The 13,646-nt window shown below is 68.5% G+C and overlaps 1 protein-coding gene across 3 annotated transcripts in view; it reads left to right on the forward strand.

Annotated features, from left to right (window-relative positions):
* Positions 1-13,646, forward strand: part of DNMT3A (DNA methyltransferase 3 alpha) — a 44,862-nt gene that overhangs the window by 16,612 nt on the left and 14,604 nt on the right. For 2 of the 3 annotated variants that reach the window (XM_068679133.1, XM_068679131.1), the window contains 3 exons: positions 6,865-7,204; positions 11,143-11,189; positions 11,731-11,877. In XM_068679133.1, the coding sequence (XP_068535234.1) occupies positions 6,865-7,204; positions 11,143-11,189; positions 11,731-11,877 (534 nt within the window). The remainder of the gene's footprint in view (positions 1-6,864; positions 7,205-11,142; positions 11,190-11,730; positions 11,878-13,646) is intronic. The other variant, XM_068679132.1, reaches the window with a different exon arrangement.

The following is a 13,646-nucleotide window of genomic DNA, read 5'->3' on the forward strand; positions in this document are numbered from 1 at the left end:
GTTTCCTCCCTGGGAAGCGCACGCAGCCCCTTGCATTGTTTTCGGCACGGCAGCCAGGATGCGGCCCCGAGCGGGAGGCGAGAGCGGGGCTGGGGGGCTGCGGACCCCCGGGGAGGGCAGCAGCCACCACGGCCGTGCAGGGAGCAGCAGCTGCCTTGGCTCCTGCTGCAGGCCCTGCCACAAGGACGTGGGCCCTCAGCCCGTTCCCGTGCCCCCCCTCACTCCTCCCTCTGCCTTCAGCCCCTTCCAGCGAGCTCCGGGGCACAGGGACGCGGTGCAGCTCCCAAACCCTGCTTTGATTCTCCCCTGAACCCCACTCCCATCCCTTTTCTGGGCCCTCTCTGCCCCCCAGCAGCTCCGAGCCCCCCAGCCTCTCCGAGCCGTGGTGGTTCAGGCGCCAGCGGTGCGAGGGTGGCAGGGGGACATGGGGGGGGGGGAGCGTGAGCGTGCGCCGCACAATCACTTCCAGACCCTGCGCGAGGCTCGTGTGCCGGCACCGACCCCTCGCGGCTCCCCCTGCTCCCCGGCGTCTCTCCGTGGACGTGGCCGCATCCAGCCCCGTGGAGGTGCCCGGGGGCCCGGCACCGTGCTGCTGGCACACCTTGGTGTCCCCACAGCCCTGTCACTGCAGTCCTGCGGGTCCCAGGGAGCCTGCGCGGTGGCTTGGTGGTTTGTCCTTCAGCCTCGTCCTGCTGTGCTCGCCCTTGCTCTTGTCCGGGCTCTCCTGCGGCACAGCCCAGCAGCCACCTCCGCCCTGCTGGTGGCACCCACTTTGTGCTAGGGGCTGGCCACGGCCACCCTGGGGACTGGGCTGTGCCGGGGCTGGTGGCCGTTTGGCACATGGAGAGGCTGCGTGGTGTCCCCAGGGCTGGCAGCGGTGGCTTGTGTGTCCCCGGTGCACGGGCACGCGGTGTCCTCGTCCCCCAGTACAAGTGCTGTGGTTGCTCCGGGGGTTGCCGTGCCCTGGGAGCGGTGGGAGCGGGACCACCCTGGCCCCAACTCCCCCCCCCGGCACCGTCACTGCAGCGGGGGCCGTGCAGCACAAACCCAGCACAGCAGGGAGGCCCTGGGGAGCGCTGCCCTGCATCCCCCAGCCCATTTCTGGCACTGCTGGCGCTGCGAGACCCCACCAGGGTCCCCCCGGCACCCTGCGGCTGCCCCCCGCCCGCCTCTCCAGCCCCGTTCCTCCCCCTGCGGCTTGCCGCGGGCTCGTCCCCTCCTTCCTGGCTCCGCTGGCAGGCTGTGCGCAGCTGCCTCCCCGCCTGGCCCCGTCCTTCCCCACCGCCCTCTCCGGCCGTGCCGCCTGCACCGGGGCCGTGGCCGGCGGCGAGCGGCTGAGCGAGCGGAGGAAGTGACTGCGGCAGCGGGGCCGGCGGCCGGGGGAGCAGGAAGCGCCGTGGGGACGCCGCAGCCAGCAGCCAGCGCGGCGAGGAGGCGCCTGCGCACGGGCGGCCGGACGGGGGTCTGGGGTCTGCACGGCCCTCGGCAGGGGATGCACCATGGTAAGCGGCATGCGGACCCCCTCGCCCACCCCCCACCCCCCCAACCTGCAGGCTTGGGGGGAAATGGGGGGGGGAGCTCCTGCGCCCTGGGGGTGGCTGGGCCGCGGGCGAGCAGGCGGTGGCAGCAGTGCAAATGTGGGGTGCGTGGGAGAGCAAAGGGCCCTCCGTCACCTGCCGGCCCCCCAGGGTTGGGGTCTCACCCCGCACCTCGTCCGAGGCGCCCCCCCCCTTCTTGGGGGCAGGGGAAGGGCGCGCGGCACAGCCCGGGCACCGTGCTCACGCCAAGCCTGGCTGGCAGCTCGGCATTTGCTTCCTCGCCGCCTGGCTCCTCGCCACCAAACGGTGCATCCTGGGACGTGTAGTTCGTGGGGCAGGGGGGAGGACGGTGCCTGCCGCCAGCTCCCCGCTGCGCCACACGGGCCCCGGGGCACGCCGCCCCCCCCGGCACCGCGGGGACCCCGAGCTGGGCGCTGGCAGCGGAGCGGGGAAGGTGTGGGCGCACCGCCCGCCCCCCAGCACTTCCTGGCGTCCCCGCCGCAGAACCGGGGGGCTCTGCCCCGGTAGGGCTGGGCCACGAGCAGGGCCTGGGGCCCTCCTGCTCTGCCCCAGGGCTGCAGCAAAACCGCCGCGGCCCCGGGCCTCCTGCAGAGCTGGCGCTGCGGTGAGGGAGGCGAGCGCAGGGCGCGGGGTGCACGGGCTCACCGAGGCGAGCGTGGAGCACAGGAAACAGCCGGGTGCCACCGCCTCGGCGCGGGGAGGCAGCGGCAGCACCCGCGGGTGTCAGCCCTCGGGGAGTTCGGTCCCCTGTGTCCCAGGGCTGGCACAGCCGGGGTGACACCGGGGTTGGCACCGCCGGCAGCGCACGGGGCCGCGGGGAGGCCGGTTCGAGGCCCCTCGTGAGGGCCCAGCCGTGGCTTGCGCTGTCCCCACCGCTCAGAGCCGAGTCCCACGGTGGCACGGAGCGAGGCTGCGCCCAGGGGACAGGGCTGAGCCCGTGAGCACGGTGAGCCGGGGGGGGGGCTGAGCCCCCCGTGCCGCAGCCGAGCCGCGCAGCCGGCTGGATGTCGCCGTGACGCAGCAGCACTTTCACTCTCCTTTGCCACGGAAACCGCCGAGCCGGGCTGGGTCCTTTCACTCTGACTCTGCTCCCACTGCCTCTGTCCACACGCCCTCGCCGCTGCGGCCGCTTCGCCCCCGGACCCTCAGGGACCAACAAAGCTGCCCCTGACCCCGCGGCCTCGCTCGCCGCTTGCACGCACGTCCTGGCTGGCTTCGGCCCCACCGTCTCCCGCGCTCGTGCCGCTGCCGTCTCCATCTGGCGCTCGGGCTCACACGCGGGAGCAGCGTCCCCACGAGTGCCGGCACAGACAGTCCTCCCCCGAGTCTCACACCCACGCACGCCCGCCGGTCTGTCGCTGCACGCGCGAGCCGGGACCGGCTGCACACTTCCTGCGGCCGCCGGCACCGCCTGCCACGCGCGCACACCCGCCCCGAGGTGTTGGCACCGTCAGGCTGACACACCAGCGCGTGGCACAGGCTCCGGCTGTGCCTGTCACTCCTCCCTGCGCTCACACACACCCTGTGGGCCTTGTCCCCGTGCCACATGTGCACACGCACGTGCACGCAGGGTTGTGGCACGTGGGCACGCTCAAAAACGTGGCGTGGTCCCTGCACGTGGGGCGCACGCACGCGTGGCGCGGTCTCCGGCTCTGCCTGTGGGGCACGTACACACGGACACCCACACGCACACGTCACGGGTGGTTTCGGGCTCGTGCACACACACACGCAGTTGTCACACGCCCCGGCTCTTCCTGTCACATGCGCACACGCACACCACGGTGCCCGGCTCCGCCTGCCATGCGCGCGCGCACGCACGCACACTTGTGCCGTGGGCCCTGGTTCCACGTGTCCCTTGCACACGCACGTGCACGTAGCGCTGTCCCCAGCCCCACTGTGACAAGGTGGGCAGGAGGGAGGTGGCTGGTGCTGGCCCCGTGCCGAGGCCCTGCACCAGCCTTGGTCCTTGGGGACGGGGACAGCCAGGTGCCATCCCACTGTGTCCTGGTCCCTGGGGTGTCACCGTCGTGTGTCTGCATCCGGAGGGCACCTTGATGCTCCAGGAGCTCCTGGCCCTGAGGATGTCACAGCCGTGTGTCCTGGTGAAGATGTCACAGCCGTGTGTCCTGGTGCTCGCGGTGCCGTGGCAGCATGTCCTGGGCCTCAGAGCGTTTTGGCTTTCTGTTGTGGCCCCGAGGACCTCAGGGCTCTGTGACCTGGTCCTGGGGGTGCTGTGGCAGGTTGTCCTTGTCACGAGGGTCACACTGCTCTGTGACCTGTCCACCTGGTGCCATACCCGTGTGTCTGCGTCCTGAGGGAGCCGTGGCATTATGTCTGGTGTTGGAGGGAGCCATGGGCTCGTGCCCTGAGCCTGTGTTCGTCCCAGCACATCCTGGTCCCAAGGTTGTCACTGCGAAGTGGCTTCCATCCAAGGGATTCGTGGCAGTGTGTTCTGGCCTCACGATGCCACCGCAGTGTCCTAATCCTGGGTGTCATGGTCGTGTCCTCGTCCTGAGGGTCCCCTGGGAGCGTGTTCTGGTCCTGAGGGTGCTGTGGCTGCGTGTCCCTGTCCTGCAAGGGTCATGGCTGTGTCATTCTCCTGCGGGTGTCACACCCGGGTGCCCTTCTCCTGAGTGCATCGTGACAGCGCGTCCTGGTCCTGAGCCTGTTCAGGTGCTGTGTCCTGATCCTGAGGGTGCCACAGCTGCCTGTCCTGGTGCCGAGGGTGTCGTGTCCCTGTGTCACAGCCCTGCAGGTGTCAGTGTCCGTGTGTCCGGGTCCTGAGGTGCCCATGGCTGTGTCCTGGTCCTGAGGGTGCCTGGGCAGTGTATCCTGCTCCTGACGGTGTCACAGACTTTTCTCTTGGTCGTGGCCACCTGTCCAGGTCCAGAGGGTGACACTAAAGCGTGTCCTTGTCCTGACTGTGCCATGACATTGTGTCCTTGTCCTTGGGGTTGTTGTGGCAATGTGCCCAGAGCTCGGTGGTGTCACATCGGTGTGTCCTCTCCCTGTCAGGGCATCATACCCAGGTCCTGGTGGTGTCAGATGCTGTCGCCTTTGTCCTCACGGTGTCCCGGCGTTCTGTCCCAGTCCTGAGGGTGCCATGGCCACGTCTCGTGGTCCTGATGGTGTCACAGCAGCATGTCCTCGTCCTGGAGGTGTCACTGCAGAGTGTCCTGCTGCTGGGGGTGCCACGTCCTTCTGTCCTGGTGCTGAGGGTACCGTGGCACCGTGCCCTGGTCCTGAGGGTGCCGTGGCACCATGCCGCCACCTGTTCACCCTACCACCACCACCAGTGGAAAGGAAAAGTAAAAGCAAGAAATCCTGTGCGCCAGGTGGAAATTGTTTAATAAACGAAGGGGTTGGGGTGGTCTGCCAGGCGGTGCCCCCCGGGCCGCTGTGTGAGGATCAGGGGTGGCCTCGGCGCTGTGCCAGCGCTGCTCAGCCCCGGCTAAAGTCCGTGTGCTGCCGGCATCGCCGGGGGCACGGGTCTGAAACACGGCTCCTTGTGAGCTGCTGTGAGGAGAATTAACTCATCCCAGCCGGACACAGAGCTCACAGCCACCTGCACAGGTCCTGAGGGCTCTCTGCAGCATGTCCCCATCTGGCACGTGCCATGCGGCCAAGGTGACACTACTGAAGGTGCCATGGTTGTGTCCTGCGTGGTGTCACAGCAATGAGTCCTGGTGCTGGGGGTGCCGTGGTGCTGTGCCTTTCCCCTCGGGGTGCCCTGGCTGCGTGTCACTGCCCTGAGGCTGTCACCAGATCGTGTCCTTATTGATGGTTCCATGGCACCGTCTCGTCCTGAGGGTGCCATGGCAGCGTGTCCTGCATGTGTCATGTTCTTGTGTCCTGGGTCTGGGGGTGTCACATCTCTGGCCCTGTGCGTGCCACCACCCTGTGTCCTGGTCCCAAGCGTGTCCTAGTGCTGAGGGTGTCCCCGTGTCTTGGCAATGTCCCTTGGCAGCACGTCTGGGTCCTGACAGTGTCATGGCCTTGGATTCTGGGCCTGCAAGTGCCACAGCCGTGTGTCCTTGTCCCGGGGGTGTCACAGCACCTAGTCCTGGTCCTGAGTGTGCCATGGCATCGTGTCGTGGTCCTGAGAGCGTCGTGGTGCTGTGTCCTTGTCACAAGGGTGCTGGGGACGTGTGTCCTGATCCTCAGGGTGTCATGGCCTAGTCATGGCCTTGAGCATGTCCTGGCACCTTGTCCTGGTCCTGAGTGTGTCACGGTGGCTTGTGCTGGTCCTGAGGGCATCAGGACGTCGTGTCCTGGTCCTGAGGGTATTGTGGCCTCGTGTCCTGGTCCTAAGGTCCCTGTGCCAGTTTGTCCCAGTCCCGAGGGAGCCATGGCACCATTTGCTGGCCCTGAGCGTGTAGTGGCCCTGTATCTTCATCCTGATGTGTCGTGTCCGTGGGTCCAGGTGCTGTGGGATCCATGGAAGTTTTTCCTGGTCCTAAGGATGTCACAGATATGTCTCCATGTCCTGAAGATGTCGTGACAGCATGTCTGGGTGCTGAGGGAGCCGGAGCACCGCATCCTCCTCCTGAGGATGTCATGGTGCTGTGTCCTGGGCCTGAGGGTGCCATGGCTGTCCTGGGCCTTGTGTCTTGTCCCCAGGTTGCCATGTCAGTGTCTCCTGGTCCTCAGTGTGTCACAGCAGCGTGTCCTGGTCCTGAGGGTGCCACGGTGTCGTGTCGTGGTCCTGATGCTGCCATGGGAGCTTGTCCTGAGGGTGTTGTAGCAGCACGGCCTAGTCCTGAAGTGTCACAGCAGCATGGCCTGGGCCTGAAGTGTCACAGCAGCACGGCCTAGTCCTGAAGTGTCACAGCAGCATGGCCTGGGCCTGAAGTGTCACAGCAGCACGGCCTAGTCCTGAAGTGTCACAGCAGCATGGCCTGGGCCTGAAGTGTCAGAGCAGCATGGCCTAGTCCTGAGGGTGCCATGTCCCCGTGTCCTGGTCCTGAGGGTGTCACAGCTTTGTGCCTTGGCCTTCACAGTGTCCATCTGTGTGGTGGTCCCGGGGTGGTCCGTGGCAGTGTGGCTGCACATCCTGGCCATCGGGCTGGCTGTGGAGCTGTTTTAGCCCCATCCCGCTCCTGGGGTGCGCCGTCAGCCCCTATGGCCTCATGTGCCCAATTTCCCGGAGCTTGGACTTGGTCTTCTCATCCCCACGAGCACCCCACATTGTGGCAAGGGAGAGGATTTGGGGGACAGGGAGCGATGGGGCCGGCATCCCCAGGGGGAGCCCGGTGCTCGCGCCCCCCGCGCCCGTCACCGATCGTGTCCCTCTCCTTCTCGGCAGGTGGAAAGCAGTGACACCCCCAAAGACATCGCGGCCGTCCCCAAGTGCCCCCCGCCCTGCCCGGAGGCCAGCCCCGCCGAGCCGCTGCCCAACGGGGACCTGGAGGCCGACGGGGCCCAGTGGAAGGGCGCCGAGGAGGGGGGCACGAGCCCCAAGGGCGGGCGCCCCGAGGAGGACGAGACGGAGAGCCTGGCGGACGGCGAGACGGGCCGGGCGCTGGAGAACGGCCGCTGCACCCCCAAGGAGGGCCTGGACGCCCCGGCCGATGAGGGTGAGCTGGCCCCTTCCGACCCCCAGAAGAAACGCGGGAGGAGGAAACTCCTGGAGGCCGCAGAGAAAAGTAAGACCTGAGCGTTCAGGGCCGGCCGCCGCGGGGTGAGGGTGCACGGGGGTCCCGCTGTGCACACACGGACCCCACGGACCCTGCCCGGCGTGTCCTGGGGGGGGACAGCGGCCACCCCCGGCTGGGAGGAGGAGGAGGAGGAGGAGAGGGAAGAGGAGAGGGAGGAAGAACAAGGAGGAAGATGAGGAGGGGGAGGAGGAGGAGGAGGAAGAGAGGGAGGAGAAAGAAAGAAGAGGAGGAAGAGGAAGGAGGAAGAAGATGAGGAGGAGGGGGAGGAAGAGAAGAGGGAGGAGAAAGAAGAGGAGGAAGAGGAAGGATGAAGAGGAGGAAGAGGAGGAGGAGGAGGAGGAGGAAGAGGGTGAGGAGGAAGAGGAGAAAGACAAGGAGGAGGAGGAAGAGAAGAAGGAGGAGAAAGAAGAGGAAGAAGAGGAAGGATGAGGAGGAGAAGGAGGAGGAGGAGGAGAAATACGAGGAGGAGGAGGAAGAGAAGGATGAGGGAGAGGAGGAAGGGGAGGAAGAGGAGGAGGAAGAAGAGAGGGAGGAAAAAGAAGAGGAGGAAGAGGAAGGATGAGGAGGAGGAGGAGGAAGAGAAGGATGAGGGAAAGGAGGAAGGGGAGGAAGAGGAGGAGGAACAAGAGAGGGAGGAGAAAGAAGAGGAGGAAGAGGAAGGGGGAGGATGAAGAGGAAGAGAAGAGGAGGAAGAGGAGGAGGAAGAAAATGAGGAAGAGGAACAGGAAGAGGAGGAGGAGGAACAGAGGAAGAGAAGGAGGAGGAAGAGGAGGAAGAGGGGGAGAAGGAAAACAAGAAGAAAAAGGAAGAGTAGGAGGAGAAAGGAGGAGGAGGAAGAGGATGACGAAAAGGAAGAGGAGGAGGATGAAGAGGAAGGAGGGAGGAGGACGAGCAAGGGGAAGGGGGAGAGGAGGAGGAGGAAGGTTAGCAGAGGAAGAGGAGGAGGATGAGGAGGAGGAAGGCAGGGAGGAGAAAGAGGAGGAAGAGGTAGAGGAGAAGGAGGAGGAGGAGGAAGAGAGGAAGGAGGAGAAGGAGCAGGAGGACAAGGAGGAGGAAGGGCTCCATGCCACGTGTGCTGTGTGGTGGGGGGCTGCTGGTCAGACCGGGGGCTGCCTCCCCTCCTCCTCCTCCTCCCCTCGGTGCGCAGGGTGGGCAGGGCAGGAGCGGTGTCCTGCGGGTCCCCCCAGTGCCGCTGTGCCCCCCCCTGCATGCACGTGCCACGGCCACCGGTGCTCGTGCAGCTTTGCATGGCAGCCCTGCATGCGCCACGGCGCGGTGTGGTGGGGGGGCCACCCCCCCTCTGCCCCTCCGCCCCCGTCCCCTCCTGGCTGTGCTCGGGGTCTTGCAGTGCACGAGGGGCAGGGGAACGCTCAGGGGTGGGGGCTGCTCCTTGGAGAGCTCCCCGAGCCCAGGGCCATGGGGCTGGGCACCCTGCTGGGGAAATGGGGGGGGGGGGGGGGACAGGGAACCCAGGGGTGCCCCCAGCCTCGATCTCTGCCCTGCCTGAGCACCTCCCTGCCTGCTGTGCCCGTGTCCAGCCCCACGGTGCCGTGCCGTGCCCGGGCAGGATGCGGCGCCGCCGGCACGAGCTGGCACAGCGCCTGCGGGGCCCCACGGGGACCGGCCCTGCCCGGGGCTCCTCCGGTTTTGGAGCTGGCTCCGGGCCCCGGCAGCGCTGCTTGGCCCCGGGGAGGCTTCTCCCCTCCTCTCCGTGTCTGGTTACAGGAGGGAGCGGCGCGGCACCGCTCGCCCCCGGCACCAGAGCTGTGCCCGGCTCCATCCATCCCATGGGGAAGGGTCTGATAACAGGGTGGAGAGGTGGGACGGGATGCACCCACCCCACAGCCGCTGTGCGGAGGGACAGGGGTAGAGTTGGACACCGCTGTCCCAGGGGGGTGGCAGCACCAGGGCACGGAGCTGGTGGGTGAGGATGAGCGCGGCAGGGCTGGGGACGGAGCTGAGCGAGGCCGATGATGCTGCAGTCACGAGGCGCAGAGCAGCCATCTGAGGGAGAGGAGCAGCCGGGCTGCTGGTGGAGCAAAAGGAGATCCTGGCGTGGGGCTGGCCCCGTGCCGAGCCGCCTGGGGCCAGCACCCGGCTCGCACCCAGCGTGGCACCCGGGCACGGCACGGGGACAGCCCGTGCGGTGCTGCCCTGCGCCACTACCCCGGCTCCACGCCACCTCAGGGGACCCCCCCTGCACGTCCCGGGCTGAGCCAAGATTTTGGCCAGGCCTTGCGGGATGGTGGGGAGGCGTGGGAGCGATGGAGACCCCCCCCCTGCACCGGGGGCGAGGGCCAGCCCGTGAGTCACCCTCGGCGAGGCGCGCCGCGGTGCCAGCGGCAGCGGTCGGGTTTCATCTCCCGGCCAAGGGCTCATGTTCGGCACCTCTCCCCCTGCATTAAAGAGCCCTTTCATACCCGCTGTGATCTGCCCCTCCACTTCTTGCACGTTCTGCTCCTTCCCAGCGAGCACCCGGAGGCGCTGCGGCATTCAGACCGCCCCGGGGGGGCTTCCCTGAGCCCCCCAGAGCCTGCCACTGCCCCCACCAAAACGTGCCCGGTGCCAGGTCCAGCTCCTCCCTTAGGCTCAGGGCTCGGGCACCGATCCTGCCCGGAGCTTTTGGATCTCCCCCGGGGCTGCCAGTGCCCAGGGAGCCCCCAGCAGCCGCAGGCAGGTGCCCAGCACCTCTCCGTGCCGTGGCAAGTGGCCACCTTGCAGCGACACGCTCAGCTCCTGCCAAATCCTCTTCTGCTTCGTGGTCCCTCCAGCCCTGCTGGCTTGCCCCGTGCTCTCTGTGCCACCCCAACCCCGGTCCCTCCCCAAGTCCCCTGGCAGAGGAAAGGGTCCCCTTTGGAAAGGTGCCCCCGTGCCATGTCCCCCGGTGCAGGGGGTGCTGAGGCTGCCCCCATGCAGCGGGGCAGGGAGACTGGGGGACACCCGTCCAGTCCGTCCCAGTGCCCGAGGCCTGACCCGTGCCTCAGTTTCCCCACCTGCAGTCCCCTTTGCCTGCAGGCAGGACCAGGAGGACAAGTGACCCGGTCCCCCCGCACACACGCTGCCACCCCCGGCACGCAGCCAGCGAGCTCCTGCCCCCCACCGCCCCCCGCCCCCAGCGCAGGGCTCAGCTGTGCTCCTGCTGCTGCCAGGGCCTGGCTGCCCCCCGGATTTCGGGTTCCCAGCACCTCTGGGGCAGGGCAGGACGTGCCTTGGCACAGCCGCCTGGCTCGCAGCCACCGCCGCCCCGGCATCCGCCTGCCTCTCCTGGCGTCCGGCGTGGGTGGGCGTCCGGAGGGGCTGCGTCCAAGGACCCGGAGGGACGCGGTGCCGGGGGGCACCCCGGGGTGCACAGGGCGTCACCGTGCCTGCCTGGTGTCACCACCCCATCGAGGGGGTCCCTGGACGCAGGACGGGGGTCCCGTGGGGTGGCCGGCAGCTGGGGACGAGGCTCTGTGTGCGCACAGCTGCCGGCACGGCGCGGCGTGGCGTGGGTGGGTGCCCCGGCGTGCACACACACCGGAGCCCTGCTCCCCCCCCCACCACCACCACCTTCCCCGCAGCCTCGTCACTTGGTGGCTTCGAGCTCAGCGAGGGTTTGCAGCCCCAGAAACGGTCGGGTTATTTTTAGCTGCTTTCCCGGCAGCGGCTTGCGAGTACCTGCAGCGCGCGAGATGGGCTGATAGCACAGGAAGCCGGCCGGGCTCCGCTTCCCCTGCCCGCCCCGGAGCTGCCCCCCGGGGTCCTGCCCCAGCCCCCGGCACGGGTGTGGGGAGGGGGCGTTGGAGCCCCCGGGGATGCTCGCCGCGATGGGGCCCCCCCCGTGGCCAGGGCTGCCCCCAGTTGGGGCCCTTTCCCCTCTCCACCATGGGGCCAGCGTCCCTGCCCCGTGGCACCGAGCTGACGGCTGCTCTCTGTTCTGTGTGCAGGCAAGGAGGAGAAGGAGGAAAACAACTTCGACAGCCTGAAAATGGAGGCAAGTATGGCCCCGGGCACCGAGACCCCCAAAGGAGACACAGCAGAGCCCTGATGGAGCCCCCCGGGCTGGATGGGGCCCTGCACCCTGAACTCGCAGGGCTCCGGACCACACTGGGTGGTGCTGGGCAGTGCCAGGGGCTGTGCCCGCGGTGTCCCGGGGGGCTCCACCTGGGCTGGGCCCTGAAACACCCCCGGGGCTGTGCCAGAGGTGCCACCGTGGCACTGCTGCACCCACTGCTGGGTGCGGGCACGGGCCAGGGACATGCAGGTGCACGTGTGAGTGTGCACAGACGTGTGTGTTTGTGCGTGCACCCAGTTGGGGAGCGCCACCTCCCCAGCCCCTGCTGGTGGGCACAGCACAATGCCCCCAAATCCCCCCGTAATTTCCCCCGCAGCCCCCAGTAATGCCCCCCACAGCCCCCATAGTGCCCCCCACAGCCCCCATAGTGCCCCCCGCAGCCCCCCGTGATGCCTCCCGCCCCGTGTCCCCGCGGAGCCGCAGCCTTCATCCTCCTCTCCCTCTCCCCGCTGTCTCGCAGGGCTCCCGCGGGCGGCTGCGCGGCGGGCTGGGCTGGGAGTCGAGCCTGCGGCAGCGCCCCATGCAGCGGCACACCTTCCAGGCCGGGGACCCCTACTACATCAGCAAGAGGAAGCGGGACGAGTGGCTGGCCCGCTGGAAGCGGGAGGTAAGGAGACACGGCCGGGGCGACGCCGGCACCGGTGCCGCGGCGTGGGAGCGGGTGCCGGGAGCACTTCCCAGTTGCTTACTGGGAGCACTGGTGTGGCGCAGAGCCCCGGGCAGGCTGCCAGTGCTGGTTGATGCCACCGGGCACCTGGCTGGTGGCAAGGGGCTCCCGTGGGACCACCGCCCCCAGCAGGGCCCTGCAGGACGCGGGGGTCCCGGGGACGGGGCCGTGCGTGCGCAGCCGCCCGCGCTGGGTGCAGAGCGGGGCCCTTCTCCTCCTCCTCCTCCTCCTCCTCCTCCTCCCCGCGGGACCGGCCTTTTCTCCCGGTTTCCAGGGGAACCAGCGAGAGCCGTGACGCAATTAAAATAATAAAAGCCGAGGGCGGCGCAGGGGGGCTGCGAGGGGGCTGCGCGGGAGCCCCTGGCTGCACGGGAGCCAGGAGCCGCGGTGCCACCCCGCTGCAGGGAGAGGGGACCCCGGGGAGAGGGGACCCCGAGGAGCAGGACGAGGCTCCACATGCTCTGTCACAGCTCTGTGGCTTTTGGGGGACCTGGGCTGGGTCTTGGGGGGCCACTGGATGTGGGGGACCCCCACCCGTCCCCGTGCCAGCACCAGGGATGCTCTGCGTGTGTGGGGCAGGGGGGCTCCGTCACCCCCTCGCCCCCTTGGTCCCCTGGTTCTTTGGGGTCCGCAGCGAGAGTCCCCTTGGGTGGGTGCAGCCCCCAGCCCCCACCATGGCGCTGGTCCCCTCCATGTCCCCGTCGCCCCCCCTCTGCGCCGTCCCTCGCTGCCAGCAGGTCTCCCTGGCAACAGGTCCCCTCGGCCACCGCGGCACCATTCATAGCAGGCACCGCGCTGGGGTGGCCGGCACGGTGGCTTGTCCCCGGGGGGCACCGTGCTCAGGGCATGGCCAGCAGGGCCACCGTGTCCCCACGGGGTGCAAGGTGCAGCCGGTTTGTCCCCAAGGGGCATGGGACGTGGCTGGCACAGCCAGGACGTCCCCATGGGGTCCAAGGCATGGCCGTGAGGTCCCCACGGGGTGCAGGACACAGGTGGCATGGCCATGGCATTGCCTTGGGGTGCAGGGCACGGCCACGGTATCCCCATGGAGTGCATGGCGTGGCTGTTGTGGCCACAATGTCCCCATGGGGTGCATGGCACAGCTGCGATGTCCCCATGGGGTGCATGGCACAGCCAGGGCGTCCCCGCAGGCACCGCAAGGTCAGGGCGCAGCCGAGGGCCATGAGGGTGTCCGGGGGGGGGGGGTCCCAGCTGGGACCTGCGCCCCAGGGATTTCCACCCAAATACGTGGCGTGGTTCAGGGTCTGCTGCCCTGCTGCGGGGCAGGGGGACGCAGGGACACAGGGATGTAGGGGACGCAGGGACGCAGGGGACGCGGGCGGTTCCCGCAGCCGCAGGGCGGCGCGGCACAGCCCCGGTGCAGCCGCACGCTGGCCACGAGCAGCACTGCAGCCCTGCGGCACCACGGCCACGGCCGGGGCCACGCACACAGCCCCTGGCTGCTGCTTCGCTCTGCGCCAAACCCGGCCCAGGAAAATGGGGCTGGGGACGTGGGGACGTGGGGACGCCGTGGGGACGTGGGGACGCCGTGCCGGTGCTGCCCCTTCTCGCCCCGCACAGCCCAGCGCAGGGCTCGGCACAGGGCAGGGGATGCAGCACGCATTTTCCTCGGCACGGTTCGCTCGCCAAAAAAATTGCAGATTCAGGTCAGCCAGAATCGCTCGTCGGCCAAAAATAATTGGGGGAAA

The sequence above is a fragment of the Anas acuta genome, chromosome 3, assembly GCF_963932015.1.
Source record: "Anas acuta chromosome 3, bAnaAcu1.1, whole genome shotgun sequence".
NCBI lineage: Eukaryota > Metazoa > Chordata > Aves > Anseriformes > Anatidae > Anas > Anas acuta.